The sequence below is a fragment of the Rhyacophila brunnea genome, unplaced genomic scaffold (assembly GCF_057557595.1).
Source record: "Rhyacophila brunnea isolate RB1 unplaced genomic scaffold, BYU_Rbru_1.0 scaffold_1, whole genome shotgun sequence".
Classification (NCBI taxonomy): domain Eukaryota; kingdom Metazoa; phylum Arthropoda; class Insecta; order Trichoptera; family Rhyacophilidae; genus Rhyacophila; species Rhyacophila brunnea.
Genome location: NW_028232751.1, coordinates 58,954,621 through 58,972,531, shown reverse-complemented (window position 1 = coordinate 58,972,531; position 17,911 = coordinate 58,954,621). Strand labels below are relative to the sequence as shown.

The 17,911-nt window shown below is 28.6% G+C and overlaps 1 protein-coding gene across 1 annotated transcript in view; it reads left to right on the top strand.

The window, feature by feature from the left end:
* LOC147080008 (discoidin domain-containing receptor 2-like) overlaps positions 1 to 17,911 on the top strand; it is a 180,338-nt gene that overhangs the window by 17,400 nt on the left and 145,027 nt on the right. Inside the window, exon 4 of the mRNA XM_085946206.1 lies at positions 6,042 to 6,221. Coding sequence (XP_085802332.1) covers positions 6,042 to 6,221 — 180 coding nt within the window. The remainder of the gene's footprint in view (positions 1 to 6,041; positions 6,222 to 17,911) is intronic.

The window sequence follows — 17,911 nt, the reverse complement described above, 5'->3', positions numbered from 1 at the left end:
TTATTCATAAGATGTTTATCACACTTGAATGGTCAAAAATATAGCTTATAATAAGTATCTTTAGAATCATCTTCAAATGTGTTAATCTTGCCGATTTTTTGAATAATAAAATGCCTAATTCTTGTCAAATTTGGGATCACAGAGATTATCAATATAATTTTTTATCGTGAATATTTTACAAAAATTATCCCCTAATAAATTATACTTATGGTTTCATAAATGCGTTTAAAAATTAATAAACGTAAAAAATTTTAACACCACTGCACAGTTATGTACCTAAATATGACTATATTCTAAAACATTAGAGCGAGAGGTTTAAAAGAATACTATTTTATGTAACAAAAATACTTTATGCAGTCATCAAATGTTTAAAAAAACTTTAAAGGATAATAAGGCTTCAAAATTATATAAATAGATTATCTACAACGTTTAAGGAGTGTCCAGGATCATGGTTTGAAAATACAATAAAAACTTAATTTTGACCTTCGACGAGCATGTCCCCCCTTAAGCGCAAATATTTTTTCGTTTAATTGATTTTTAAATAAAACCATGAAAAAAGGTGCCGGAACGCCGTTCCACCGCGTTAAATGGAAAAAAGCCCTGATTATACCTATATTATAACTTTCGTCAATAGACAAAACTCTCACTTGATCTAAAAGTGCCAGAAAGTTTTCGCACTTAATATATCGTATTCGAATAAATACAAATGAAAATATCAGTATTTCTTAAAAGTTAAAATAAAAACCTAAAAAAATTTATTAAAATTTGCTTGTCTAACCTTTTGTGAATGTGAAATGAATTTTGTTGGACGTAAAGTTGTATTTTTTTTCATACAAAAAGCACTGTAAACATGAAGAAACTTCACGATTGAACAAACTCTCCGATTGGTTTGGTAAATTTAATCTGTAATACAAAATAAAATAGAGTCGTCTGGTGGTCAAACATTAAATTAAAGCCATGCATAGTTATTGAATATAAATAAATTAAAAGTTTAAATCAACATTAAAATTTGTAAGATCAAACAAGAAATGTCATGTAGTACTGTGTATTCGTATGAATACACCGTGCATTTACGGGTTAATTATGTAATAAACAATAATATGTATAGCGGCTGGTGCAAAAACTTTGTTTGAGAACCTCTGTTATTGACAATGTTATGCAGTAGTGTCATCTTAAGGAAATACCAAAGATGCAAAATATAATGGGGTAACAAAATTATTATGTAGGTACATGTAGGTATTATTCTAAACGAAACCCCGTGCATACTAATAATACTATAGGTAGTCCACTGTGACATCAGTGACATTGTATAATATAATATCAAAATATAACTTACCTATAAATATTATGATATTATAATAATATATGAGACAATAAAACTACCCGGAAACATTTAATGCCTAACGTCATTACGTTTGATACAACCGTTAACCGTTTTGAAACAATAATAACAACATTGTTAGGTAGGTATATAACAGTTGCATAGGGTGGAGGTAGGCTGTTAAGATCCGCCATAAATAGTGGACAGTACACTTTGTTAGCCATACTTATTTGTTTTTATTGAACTAAGACTACAATTATTAAATTTACAGATGGTATTTGGTTAGTTTTTAAAAATCAATTAAATCCTTCCTACGCTACCTACCTTAATAGTTTTGATATTTTTTGGGCGGTAAGACAAAATTGTGGAAATCTTTTCTTCCATACTTATTTGTTTTCGTTGGATTAAGATTACATAGTATGACACATATTGTTGGTTTATTTTTTTTAATTCATTAATCCTTGCCTAAGCCAAACTATAATAGATAAAGAAATTCTATCTATAAAATATTCAAAATTATGTATGATTTAATTGCAGATCTTTAGACTATTTATCTATTATGGCTTGGTTTTTGCAGGGTTTAATAATTGAATTAAAAAAAAAACTAACAACATCAGCTGTAAATTGTAGTCCTATTTCAAGTAAAATAGATATGTGCGACTGACAATGTTTAATATGCACCATTTATGGCAGACCTTAACAACCTACCTCCACCTTTTGCCACTCGTATATAATAAACATAGTTCAAAAGAAAACAATATAAAGTAGATAATTAATCTACAGGTGTGACTCTAAGATGATATATTTTCAGATTATATATATATAGATAGATAATATAAATAATTACAAGAGAAAAAGAACTTTTTATAATCCACGTTTTTAAATTTTCTTTTGAATCACATAAACTTGACAATTCTATGTATTAATAATTTAGGACAAATAAGGCAATTGTTAACAAATCATTTTTTTGCTATTTTGCAACAAACAAACAAATAATATAGAATACTGAAATGTCATTTTGATTTCCATAGCAACGCACGTATATATTAATAATTCGCTAGGACCACCCCCTTAGCAACCAATAATAGTGGATTGGATTACGGATTTTCTTCCGAAATAACTTTTCATACAGAATTAAGTGAAAATGAATTCAACTCTACTTAAAGATGGCTAAAAGTATTGAAAGAATGCATTGGCAAAGTGTTCTGATATATTATAAAAGTTTTAAATGTCTAACTAGCCGGGAAGTTAGTTAAAAATCGGTTGCAAGATTTATACTGGATAAACAACCACGAGACAAACAAGAATACGAGCTAAGAAAAAACTGGTAAAAAGAAACAAATCACAATTTATATTAAAATATACAAAAAATAAACGAACATCCATTTGTCGTAAATAAGATAAACGTAACTATATTACAGAAATATAATAATATGTTGCGGAGCTGTAGGCGACTTCCTTACAGTCATGTTTAATAATGTACTAGTTTAGTAAAAATTTTGAACGTTGAATAATAAATGAAAAATAATATAGGTAATAATAATAAGTTACTACACGTAGTAAAAAGTCCTTTTTTGTCACGTTCATAACAGTAGCTTGAAATAATGTACATAATTTTATATTATAATGTAGCTTCACGACTGCTCAACATTGAACGAAGATTGTCGCAATACCCAGCATCAGTATTTAAAGTCGATCGTCCCGAAGGTTCATATCCTGAAACAGATGTCAACACAAATAACTTAGATAATAATTATATTGTAGATTTTTTTTTTCAAAACCATTTAATTATATAATAATAATAACGGAGTTTTAACAGACTTTTATTGCATTCATTTGTCTTATTAATATCGCCGCATAAATAAATATTGAAGTATTTATACATTTTAATAATATTATATTTTTATAATGCATGTAATGAAGTGCAGAATGCAGGAATTTTTTGAAACTTTGTTATTTTTTTGTATTATTTTTCATCGTTTTCAATAAATATTTTTTGTAGACATTGCCGAGTGACGTATAATAATATAAAATTATGCCTACGATAATTTTATAGAGCCTTGAAACAACGGTGTGTCTTTGAATTTCCTTACGTTCTCCATAATACCAAAATATTTTTTTTATTTAATAGTATTATTATTATAGAGTTTACTATTTTCCACAATTTTATAATAAATATATTTTGCATGTAACTGAAGTTTTCCTTTGCATTTTGTCAATGTAAACTATTACATTTTTCCAAGAAATCGTTTGAAAGACGAAGGAAAAATGAACAATATTTTAAAGATAATTTTCAACTTAATAAAGCTTTCAATGCGCTTTTCAAACTTAAATATCTTCTTCTTTTGTAGCCTTATTTTCTCTTCTGACACATATCTTTATAGTTTCCAGGCATTTCCATCTTGCTTGCCATCTTTGTATACAATAAATCTCTATTGTTGTGCCTCTAGACCGCTACTTAGATGTACCGACATCTGACATATTTTTAATATGAACTGGAGATTGTAGTTTTTGCGAAATAAAAAATCTACCCATAGTTTTATGTTTAAATAAGTTATCTAATTCATTTCGATTGGTGTCAAATAATAATGAAATATTATAGTTTTTATCACCCTTAGTCGTAGGCCTTTGGCTAGCTCACAATAGACGACAGAAACCTATTTTACCACGTTTTTATTATCTCGTATTTTTGTTTGTCTGGTACAGATTTTTTCCTGTGTGTCCAGTACAAATTTTTTCTTGTTTGTCCAAGATTTGTATTGGACGATTGAAGATTTTTAACCAACTTACCGACTAGCTAGACATTTGAAACTTTTAGAATATATCAGAACACGACGACAATGCATTCTTTTAATACTTTTACCCATTTTTAAACAGAATTGAATTCATTTTCAGTTAATTCTGTTTTTTATGGAAAGTTATTTTTGTTGGTTGCTAAGGGGGTCCTAGCAACTAAATTATTAATATATATGTGCGTTACTATGGAAATCAATATGAAATGTCAAAATGACATTTCAGTATTCTATATTTATTCAGTATTTCTATCAAGTACAAAAAAAAGTATTTATTACTACATAGAATTGACAAGTTTATATGATTCAACAGACAATTTTAAAACGTAGTATATAAAAAGTTATTTTTATCTGATCTTTTTATGATTTTATTTCAAGGGAGCGATGTATTAATCGATAAGAGGTAATTTATTTACGATTTGCAATTTTATTTAGCATTTGACAAAATACATTTTTATGGTAAATACATGATTAGGCAATTTTTTTTTTTAAATAGTAAAGGACCGTCGATACGACTAATATTTTTCCCGGCCTCCAATATACCTAAAGAATAGTAAGGATTTGCATTTTAAAACATCGAGTACATAATACTTAAATATATAAACCTTGATAATATATAAACGAAAAAATCTTCGGTCAGGTAGTTGCCGCTTGCCGAGTCTTCCGAGTATTTACGTCGCATTTTGGAACCTTTTTTCTTAGTTTCAAAAACTATGAGCAAATGGCGGGATATTTAAAATTTACAAAATTTATCATGGTCAAACAATATTATACCGACCATAATGACACGTCTATTTACAAGTATAATTAATGATAATAATACACAAACATCCATATAATAAAATATATTTATTATTACACTGACATTAACGTGATAGTATATAATGTGATCGTGTGGTTTATGATATCTACCTGTTACAAACATAATAATTAGAATCAGATATATAACAGAATAAAATTATGTATACGCCAGTCGCAATTAATCTAGGTTTTGAAGCCGAGTTCGATTTATTACTAACATCATAAATTGCAAACAACACGAAGGAAGCATTTCGCTTATGTGACAGAGTTTAATTTAGGTATATAATATATTATGACACGGTTGTAAGTTTTGAAAATAATATATTCTTTAACACGTATTATTTGATGTTTATTCAATATTTCTCCAGACTCGAGATTTAAGACATGTCACTACCACACCCAGAGGGTACCACACTTCCAATTATTTCTGTATTCCTTAGATTCAGAAAATAGCTAATATATTATTTTATTTATGTAAAAAAGACACGTTGAGTAGGTACATAATAAATTAGTAATTCAAGATATTCACAACATGACATTTAGAATAAAAAGTACATGTAAATCAACTAAGTAAAGAAAAAAACATAGGAAAAAATATATTTTCATAGCAAAAGCATAAAAAAACAACAATAATTCAAGAAAAATACAAATTAAACAATAAAATGGAACTTTAAAAACAAAATACGTAATTCATTGCTAGAAATTTCTACATCTCTAGGGAGTGCATTGACCAGTTGCACAGCCCAGTCACAGTTGGTGCCTGGTGAGCCTGACATGAGGAAACAGCTTTCACTTAAATGTTCCGTTTTATTCCTCCTATAACTATACGGCGGCTCATGGTACTTGAAAAAAATCTGAAAAGCCTGTAGTCTTGTCAAAAATAAATGGAATACATACGAAATAAACTTAGATTTTAATAAAATTACCTACACAATCAAATTAAAAAAAAAAGAATATATTTTGGATTTACTATAATATGTATATTATATATATATATTTTTTTTAATTATGTTCATATTCAGAAAATCATTGAACATCTGTAACCTTTTAATAGATATTTTAAATCGTGATTGTGCGGTAAAACAGTGATTTATTTATGTATTATGAATGGAATGTTTTTCTTCCAGATGGTCTTGTGGCATATAGCATGCACCAAGGAGTATCTCGAGGATCGGAAGTAGATCTATCAGATCGGACATACGATGGCACCTTAGATGGCGGTAGGCTCATCGGAGGGCTGGGGCAACTGACTGATGGTCAGCGTGGTGTGGACAACTACAGGGCTGACGCGTATGGATACGGCAAAGGTAGGAATTAATTTATTTGCTTCATATTCATTGGCTGCCTTAAAGATTTATTTTAGAATAATGAAATTATGCAATTGGATGCTTCAACTCTAGCTCTAACGATAAACACAACAATAAATTGATTTATTTGTTTTAACGATTTTTTTTTTAACTAAGTAGATATAGTATTAAATTCGTATGAGTCGGTTAGTGACTACATAATTACAAAAATAATATATAATATGTAAATTTATTTGAATCGAAAGAATCTGTTTATCTTTTTATAATCTCTCGATCATTACATTTGATTTTTAATTTTAACAGACATGCATTGTATTATTAATTTAATTTAATAAAACACAAATTTTATAGTACTTTATCCACTTTTATTAATGATACCTCGACCGGTATCGTCCGCCTCAGAAGGAAACTTTCTGTTGAATAATCTTTATACAAAAGGCATTCATCACAACAAATTCAAAAGGTGACACAAATAATCAATCAATACATTTAATTATTTATCCAATAATATTATTTAAATAACAATTAAATTCAAATTAATGAAATATGATATTAATATTTCATAATTTACCTCAATAAGGACACTAAACTATATATTCTAAATAATTATTATACTTAAAACAAAAATATAAAGCAATAAACATTTACAATAACAAGTTTTAATAGATTACCAAACAAATATTTATCATTGATCAGATGAACAGAATACATTATTTGATTAACAATTCGTTTATAAAGCATTTATGAGGCGGACGAAACCGTTCCAGACGTAATTAATATGGAAAAAAGCACTATGAAAATTTGTGTCTTATTAAATTATAGGTATTAATAATATCAAAAATGTGTATTAAGGGTTAGCTTCTCTGTATATTCATCGATTGGCTTAATTATTTGGTACCTAGAATCGCATACCCAGATTCAAGTGTTCTTATAGTAATGCTCATACCATCCTGACTTTGTCTCTGACATGTAGCTACTCGTGATAGTGACTGTGTACTGCAACTGAGTCATTCTCCAATGTTATCCTGTCATTAAGTTTTTTATTCACAGATACTCCGTAATTATTTTTATCTTATATTAGTTGCAGTACGTAGTACTCGTATAATATGTAAAGAAAATTCAAGATTAGTGTCGTAAGATCACATAAAACTTATAAATGTGACCCATTTATATTTTTGATTCTAACCTACTATAAATGGGGAAAGACTTTCTGTGTTACCTCTGTTATCACACATAATATGTGTGTATACTTAGACAACATTATTGTGTATATTTTTAAAGTTTTTTCAGTATGAATTGCCATTTCTACCACGTTTTTATTACCTCGTATTTTTGTTTGTCCGGTACAGATTTTTTCTTGTGTATCCAGTATAATTTTTTTCTTGTTTGTCCAAGATTTATATTGGACGATTGAAGATTTTTAACTAACTTAACAACTAGCTAGACATTTTAAACTTTTAGAAACGAACATAAACACGACGACAATGCATTCTTTTAATACTTTTAGCCATTTTTAAGCAGAATTGAAATCATTTTCGGTTAATTCTGTTTTGTATGGAAAGTTATTATTATTATATTATATTAAAGGGATCCTAGCAACTACATTATTAATATATACGTGCGTTACTATGGAAATCAATATGAAATGTCAAAATGGCATTTCTGTATTCTATATTTATTCAGTATTTCTATCAAGTACAATAAAAAGTTTTTATTAATACATAGAATGGTCAAGTTTATACGATTCAACAGAAATTTTAAAACGTGGTAGGTATATAAAAAAATTTTATTATCTTGTAATTATTTATCAATTGAGTCATTGCAACGCAAAATTATACTCTGCCGTTTATAATATTACATAATATTTGAATTCAATATTCAAACTTGATAAATTCTATACTAAGAAGTACCTATTCTTATTGACAGAAAGTTAGAACTGGGGTGAAAAATATTAAAAACAAGAGCTTGTGACAATTTTCTACTGAACAGGAGAATACTTTGATATAATAATTTTTATGTTTTCATCATATATTTTTAATATAATATTAATCAGGACTTCGACTATTATGCCTCGTTATGCCTCACTGTAGCGTTATAATTGCGCCCCTAGTCGACGTTAGTCATTGACGGAAACACAAAATCGACAAGCATAATACACAATATGTACCTATACGAAATAAATATGCTGCTCTTCTTCATTTGAAAAATGTTTGTCAAATTCAAGGTGCCAGGAAATCGATTACAGTCGTGCATAATTTTCATATTTTTTTATAAGTATATCATTTTAAAAAAAAGTATGGCAACGGCCGTACGGTACAGCATACATAATATTGGTTTCGTAGCATGACGCTGGGCTCTCATACACATAAAATGTTCTAAATTATTGTAGAAAATATTTTTTTATTACAAATAAAAAACATTTAAACATTAATCACTTAGAGCTGAACCGAAAACCAGAACCGAACCAATATTATATTGTTTTACTTGAACCAGAACTAAAACAAAAACGAAAGAAATATAACGTTTCACATCCCCTGGTATTAACTTAGCTACAACATTGTCACGGAAAAACTCTTTCAATTTTTGTATGATAAAGATGACGTCATACTCCGAAATCTGCCCCACAAATAACATTTTTTTTTGTCAAAATGTCCCTTAGGTCCGTTTATCTTGGTAAATTCAATATTATTATTATTTTTATTACAATACGATTTTCAGACTTTTAACATGAAAATAATACAGTGCTATATCGAAGAGTAAAATTTAATTACTGCTTTCATCCTACTTAATTAATATTTTGTTACAAAAAATGGAAACTGCTAAGTTAGTAGGTACACGTAGTTATAATGGAGGAAAATCTTAATAAATTCTCATGGAAAATTATGTCAAAAGAACATTGTTATGAAAATGAAAATTTAGTAGTTATAATTCCGATGATAAATTTGTTTCGTTTATGACTTATATAAAGTTTTAGCAAAAATAATTGTCGAGTCTTTAAACATAGCAGCTGCCGAGCTACCATGCGAAAGAGAAAACAAACATTTGGAAGGAATTCTTAAGCCCTTAATATGGCGTAACGTAACAATTTAAAATAAACATTTCATAATTAATAATCTAAATTCAGTAAATAGGAAATTCTTAAGCCATGTTTCAAATATCAGCTTAACTCCGCCAAACCAAACATTAACAAATGTGAATGTGGCGTTATAATACTAAAAAGTTTGGGGATTATTCTTCATTAAGTGCGTTGAAATTATGCGAAATTTAATATTATATTAAACATTTTTCAACGAAACTAAAATATACATTACTTGAAAAACCGTTAAAATCATACTAACTTACCTTTACGAATAATCTAATAATTTTGAATGAACTATAGATCTAATATACCTTATTTAAATCAATTCGGATTTTTTTAGAGTAACAATCTTATGTCGTAGTAGTTCTCTTTTCTATGCAACAATCGATCACTTCTACTCTAACTGTATGTATAGAAAATATATTTAGTAAACAATACAAATACAATACATACTCATTCACGTTTTGGCATTGACATTAATATCTACATAGTACATACACACTTTTCAATTATACAACTGACTTATTTAGTATTTATACTTGCAGATATTCTAATAACTATGCTGCCTGAAGTGTGTTTTTCTTTATATTGCATTGATAAAAAATAACAACGCTCATAGTTATTTTATTTGAATTATACTAGTATTAAGAATTATAAGTATATACGGTGTCAGGATTACGTACTCAATTTTTATTTTGATGAAGTAGTAACTAGTATACTAGCTAATTATTTTTAATTTACTATTTTTATATAAGATTTAATATACCTGTAGCGGTCAATGACTTCGGGCCTTGTCAGCATTATTTCGATAGTGTAAGAATTAGCAAGCCATGTAAACTATCGCACAATCAACGCACCTACAGTCAGCATATTCTACACGCATGACATTCTTCGATGAGATCGAAACGTTTTAAAGTGCAATAATGCTGAGGCCAGCAGATTTCTTAATTGCAAACTTCATCAGCAATGAATCGCAATTTACCGAATACTCATGTATATAATTAGCTGGTCATAGTAGATGAGTTAGTCAATCTAAATACCTATTAGTATCAATCTTAATCTTAGTCCGATCAGTAAGCTTTGTGTCAGTCACTCCACACCGCATGCTGTTCCATCGAGACTCGGACCTCGTAACAGTATCATAAGTATTGTAACATAACGATCTTGTAACGTACTTTTGTACCGACTGTTTACGCTGCTAATAAAACTCGTTCCTCCATCCATCGGAGCAACCATCTAATCTCGACTTCCCATCTCTACTCCTGACGACTCTCCATCTACACCTGGTCATCCCCAAATACCCACTGAATATATGAAAACGTGACATTTTTTATGGAAAATAATTCATCACTTAACAACTTAATTTTTTTAAATGTTAAATAAACTAGTTATTCCAAAGACAAACTTTTTCCAATTGGCCAATAGACATAACTAGGTTCCCATAAAAAGTACGTAAAAAAGTCATTGACAATAATATAAAAAGAATTACGTTCAGTTGAAGTAAAACTGTCAAGTTCAGTAAAAAGAGTATACTGTTATAGTGTATCTATTCTAATAAAATGATTTAGGTTACATATGAAGTTTTGTTTCTTTGCAAAATTCAGTTTATTTAAGTTTCGTATGTGTTTTCATCAAAGACTATGTAAATGTCCCTTATGTATAAAACGGATAGTTGAAAAACTTATTTCAATTGTTGAGAAAAATTGACGCTTTGTGAATATTTGAATCTCACAATATAATATTTTATTTCAGAGAAGTGAAAATAGCTGAAACTCGAAGATACCTATTATATTTTATAATATATTTTATATTTTGACACTTCGCGATAAACTTATATTCCGGGATCCCATTATATTATTTTCCTGTCCAAATATCACGTCGCACACCGTTCCCGTCGAGTGTTGGATATTTTTGACGGGGCATACCTGATCGCATATTTCGGTGTTGAAAATTTCTCGCTGTTGGATAATTTAAAAATTCCAAAGATAGCGGCAAATTGATTAATTGGTCGTCTAGACTCTAGTAGACTTTAGGCTGACGATTGTATGAAGTAAACCATTGGAATGCATACTTTGGATATTCTATTAATTACATTATCGGTAACCATGGCTTTCACTGGAAGAGCAAAATATATTATTTTATTTTGAGTTTTTAATTTTTAATTAAGTCTTTATTTTAGCACTGTGGGTCTATCAAATAAAAATGTACCATTTTATATAGAAGTATTGAAATTAAGATTTACTTACACATATAATATAAGTACTGTATAATTAGGCTTACAATAATTATAAAATTCTAAATCGGGACAAGAATGGGAGATAGGTCAAAGAAACAAATTTAAAGTTATAGTTTTATTATTAAAAGAAGAATTCTGCTGCAGCAGAAATTTAAATTATTTTATATTTTATTTATTGTACTAGTCGTACTTTTTGCTGGAATAATTTTTTTTTAACATTTTTATTATTTTTTTAATTTTCTCATAAAAAAAGTTGCACGTAATGCCGAAATGGCCAATTGAGTTACTCGAACTGTGTAGATATGAACATAATATAATATATATATATATATATAATATTATCAAAACAAGAGCTTCAATTTAAATTGGCAGACTATCCACAGCAGATTGAAGTTTATTGTACACAATATGTGCTCCACATCCAACACTGACGATATTTACACCAAGTACTTGTTTGAGTCGGCTGTAAACGTTGTTTTGCCATCTTCTTTGTACGCCTCCAAAATTCGTGTTACAATTATTGTCACTACAAAAGGCAATCTTTTTATCAATCTCATGACAACGCACTATTCAAATTATATTTTCAGTCAATATTTCCGATGTCTCACTGTGAACAGACACAAAATCCAGCATTTTTACGTGCATACCTTCAAATGGTAAAGAGTATATATAACAACAGGCGCTAGTTTTACTTCTTTTCTATTTGAAGTGTTGTTAGTAACACTTACAAAATGCATCTTCTGTCTACGGCTAATCATAATAATGTATTATTGCCAATCATTCATACGCAGAATAACTGCCGGGACTAAATTCCAAACCGGCCGGGACGCCGGGACCAATGGGTGAAACCGGGACAATCCCGGTCAAACGGGGACGTATGGTAAACCTATGTATAATGTAACAATCGAATCTTCTGATAATTCACGCAAACAAAAGCTTGGGATAAGCCAAAGTTGTTTTGTATGTAGTTTGATACGATTTGTCCTTGAGATCTTTGCGTTGTCTGGTACATTGTGTGAAACGAGTCGTACCTTTGCACATATTGTGAATGACTATGTTATTTTCTCCTCCTTACCTCAAGAAATACTTAACAAAAAACTGTGCAACACAAGAACACTAAACAAAATAATTAATGTTGGCCGTTTAGAGCATTTAAAAAAGTAATTCCAGGGATATAACTTACTATAGACTTCATATTATACCGTAATATAGAAAATACTTAACGGCCCATGGCACCACTTACGTCAAAATGGAGATTTTATGGTATTTTCATAGCATTCTCCTGGACATTCCTCAAGCGTTGTAGATAATCTATTTATATAATTTTGAAGCCTAATTATCCTTTATATTTATTTTAAACATTTTATGACTGCATAAAATATTTTTATTACATAAAATAGTATTCTTTTAAAACTCTCGATCTAATGTTTTAGAATATAGTCATATACATCCATGTGCAGTGGTGTTAAGATTTATTAATTTTTAAACGAATAAAACCATTAGTAAAATTAATGTTAACATTATAATATAGTGAAATATTTACGATAAAAAAATATATTTTATAATCTCTGTGATCCGAAATTTGACAAGAATTAGGTATTTTATTATTCATAAAGAATAAAAAAGCTTTAAAATTACATAAATAGATTATCTACAATGCTTAAGGAATGTCCAGGATTATGCTCTGAAAATACCATAAAATTTCCATTTTGACCTACATGGCGCTCGTGGGCCCATGCAGTTATAAAATAGGTCTAAGTCTAAAGGCAACTATTACAATAATAACTATTGGCTAATGAAATACTTATGATTTCTGAATAAATAAATAAATTACTATCACATATCAGCGTATAACCTTGTTCGATTCCATGACTAGTGAAAATACATGTATTTTTTTTTTAATATGATTGTGTTTCATTCAGTAACTCAATGACTAAATAATGCTTGCTCAAAATTCTTATTATACAGGGAATGTATGCCTGTATCTACTGATTTATTTATTTAATTTTATATCTCTCACATGGTGTACATAATACTGATATAGTTATATACCGTATTTTTAAATAGTTATAGATTTTATAAAAGTTTACCTTTTTAAACTATTTAAGGAAAAAAATAGTTATATTACCGTATTGCATTGTTATTATAGTTTACAATTAGTTTACAAATTGCATTTATGTATAATATTATTCTATTTGGGTATTGTGATCTATCAAAATGAGTGTTTATAATAATACAGCGCGTTGGTTGAAATTTAGCATTTCCACTAGTCAGTATATTGACAGCTGTCAATCTCAACAATCCCAAATTTACTGTCAGATTTGAAACGCCAATCTATCAATTCTTTACAATCACTGTTACATTCTGATAAATTTATCAATAGTATAGATGTATGTAGCGTAAACTGAGAAGGTTTTTTATTAATATATTTGTGTTTGTATTAGTAAGTGCTATTAAGCGATTATTTTGTATACTAATAACACATTTCCATAATCTCGAAAATATAATATATTAATATTATTAATATAGTGGTACATATTTATAAATTCCAATTTATTAGTAAAATAGATATTGTATTATCTGGCAATATGTTATTTTTAAAGTAATTATGGATTTCAGGGTTAAAGTGTCATAATTGTAGAAATTAACATTTTAGGTGAAAATGGAAAACATAATACATACCACCGTGTTTTATTTCGTCATTCACGTATTTATAAGTGAGTATTCCTGAATGTTTCAGCCCGATATAATGACATACCCACTTCCAATAATACCGTTCGTATTTTATGATGTCGTTTATTTTAATGGACACATAATTATATTTTTACATTATCTTCAATCTTCATTTAAAAAAAATGTGTGAGAACTTTTTTTGTTATATGTTTTAATATTTTTAATCGTTCATATTTCGAATTAATATGCTTGTTATTTTTAATCTATTCTCTAGTGTGTGATATGGCCGTTTTCAGACTTAGAAATATTGAAAAATAAATCAATTTAAAAATAAAAATATGGAGTTCCGTAACATACAATCTGTCATTATTTGAAAAATTTACCCTTTTATACCCTACAGATATATTTAGCTATAATAACAATAGTGTACTTATGTTAATTTGGTAGCCAAAAATTATTAGTAATACTATATTTATTTTGATTAGTTAAAAAGCAAAATTTACCATTTTTAAATACACAACAGCCACTATTTGAAATGTTACAATAAGTTAATTTTCATTTTTAATTTAAAAAATGGTCAAAGTAACTCAGTACAATCTTTTAATATAACATTTATTATGTATTGTAATATTATAATTTACATAAAAACCGACAAAACTGTATCATTATTTTTTGTATGCGTATATCTCAATCTGTAAGTGATGGAGAGAATGCATTTTGCTTTAGACCTATTCATTTAAATACCTACATAAGTATAAATAATATATAAAATAAAATCTCTTAGTGAAATAATGAAATATTAAGCATTATTCATTAGTAATTACTGCTCGAAAATACATTACATGTGGAAGATGTAGTTTATTTATTAGTGTGACTTAGCTCAGACCATAAACAATCATTTTAAACCTAGTTGTATTAATAAACAGTATGAATTGAATGAGAATCATAATTCAACAATCGTTTGGATACAACAAACTGTCTATTATCGTAGTGACAAATTCACCAATTTCTCCTTTCACTATTTTGTTTCTCCGGGATTCCCGTTTCGTTATGTATTGTGCATCTTAATTTATACGAGCTATTCATTAAATTTTCCGAAAGTCGTTTCTGTCTCTTTGTTTCCAGGACCGGTTTCTCACAATACAGGCATGGCCAAAGAATGCCCATTTTGAATTCCATTACCAAGTTCGGTCGCCGCGAGCCTCACAAGGCTGCTCCTATTATAGTGTTAATTACGGTTGTTGAGACTCTTTGCAATTTATTTCTGTATAATTATTTACTTCAATTTAACTATTACTTATACTTACCACTTCTAATATGATAATTATCAAATGTTCTGTGCCGTTCTTATTATAAATAATATATTTAATAATACTTCATTTCAGTATTTAGGGCTAGGTTAATTAAATATTAAATATTTTATTTAATTTTTAATTGCATTTTTATGGAACACAATATGCATCTTGAAGATTATATGATTCATAATAACCAATTTTCCAAACCTGTTAATAAATTAAAAATGATTTTGTAATGGGTATATACTATACTTAATAATATGTATTAAGTCCGAGTATAGTTTTAGAGTACTATAAATTTTAACTAATCCGAAAACGTCTATTTAAAAAATATACATGAGTTATAAATTTAATAAACTATCTCTTATTATTCAATGAATAATTCCCAAGATTTGAGTATTTATAACATTTTATAATATATTAAATAAATACGACACCCGAAGGGACTTTTTTTAGTAGGAGATGCATGAGATGTTTTCAAATTATGTATGTTTATTATAAATTTAAAATATAATAATAAATTATCTAGAATAGTGTCGTTAATAATGATTTCTAAATATAAATATGTCAATATGTATCAGTTTGCTTTATTAATGTTTATAAGATATACGATTTCACCAATAAGTGGAATCCCATTAATAACAATCAACAGATATTGATCAATAAATGAGAGCTAAATCCCTTAATTACTTCCTGTGGTTACTTGGTAGGTATTCCAAGAAAGAATATCATATATTATGTAACAATGTGAAAATATTACATTTAAAAAATATCTAACGCGATGTACCAATAAGCCGCTAAATTAAAAGATATATGGTTATTTACTTAACGATGAACATAAAGATATATTATACGCACTTCTTTAATGTTTCTTATTCTTCTTCAGAGTAGGTCTATACCTATACTCATATACTATTAATTTTTCAGTTTTTTTTTTGTATTACTTCTTTATTTATTTTTGTTTTATTCATAATACTTTGTGATCATAGCAAAACCTGAATTATTGCAGTAAGTATAATAGGTTTTTTTGTTATACCGAAGAAAAAAATATAATATTACATCGAATCTGATAAAAATACAAAATGACTCAACAAAATTCAGTGCGAAATTCGAAGACATCAGAAGGCTTTGCCGCTTTTCGAGCGGTAAGCCCCATTTCCCGGATGTTACCTGTGTATCGCTCCAGCGTCACCTGTCCCACCCCCCTTCACCCCACAGCCGCTATCACAACGTACCCCCCTCCCCCTGCGGATATCCCGTCCCGCGTTCACGGCGAATTCCAAACATTATTTATAGCGATATCCTTCACTCATAGCCGTGGGTATGCTATGGGCCAGGGAATTTGGATGCTCTGCTCGTAATCTAAGTATAAACACGGTGTTGTGAAATGCATACATTGAGTTGTTATCGAATTTTCTCTCAGTTATGTATACTATACGATATATATATATATATTGTATTATATCTACTACAATTTACTGCTCTCTTAAATTAAATAACCCAGACACTAGAGGTGGGAAAACTGGTCGATTTTGATGACTAAGTGTAGGTACTTACTACCAGTATAAAAAGATACTTAGTATCAAAACTTGTTCCAAAATACTTATAAGTATTTGGGATATTATATAGAGCGTTTGGCATACTTGACTTTTTAGAAGCCATTTTTACACAAATAGTTTATATAATTATTATCCATTTACACAATCACGCATAAAATTTGAATTCAGTTTATAAGTTCGAATTATAACACTAAAAAATCAAGAAACTCGACGTGACGAAATCAGATAAACGCGTACATACCTACGTATCAAAACTCGAGCACTAGTAGATACCTATTCCAGGACTTGGGACTGATGTCAACCGACATAAAGTTTCATACTCAAAATGAACTTGTAACCATTTCTATTCTTCACTATGCCAATTTTACAAGTAGGGAGAAAGAGAGGCAATAAAGCCAATGAGAGTTGAGTGTATCACAGCTCGACACACGTGTATTATGCTATCTTGCTCGCGCGCATTTATTATCTACGCCGTCTACGGTATTGAAAGTCTACCAACTAGTGCGTCGCGATGCCAATAATCTCACCGTATGCGTGTGAACAAGTTTCTTAGAACAAGTTTATTGGGCCATACGTACTGAGTATGGGTAGTTTCATCCGAGACTTGAGTACATAAACTGGTGACAGTATTTCCAACTCACCTCTACTAGACACCATATTGGGTGGTAAGAAGATAAATAACTTTAAACTTTTTTTCAAAATATAATATGCTCATATTTTTTGCAAACACTTATAATAAAGTATATCCTGACTTAAAAAAAATATTATATCAATTTACTTGAATAATACCCTTTACACTCTTTAATATAATATAATATTATACTACGTATTTGAATCAGATATGAATT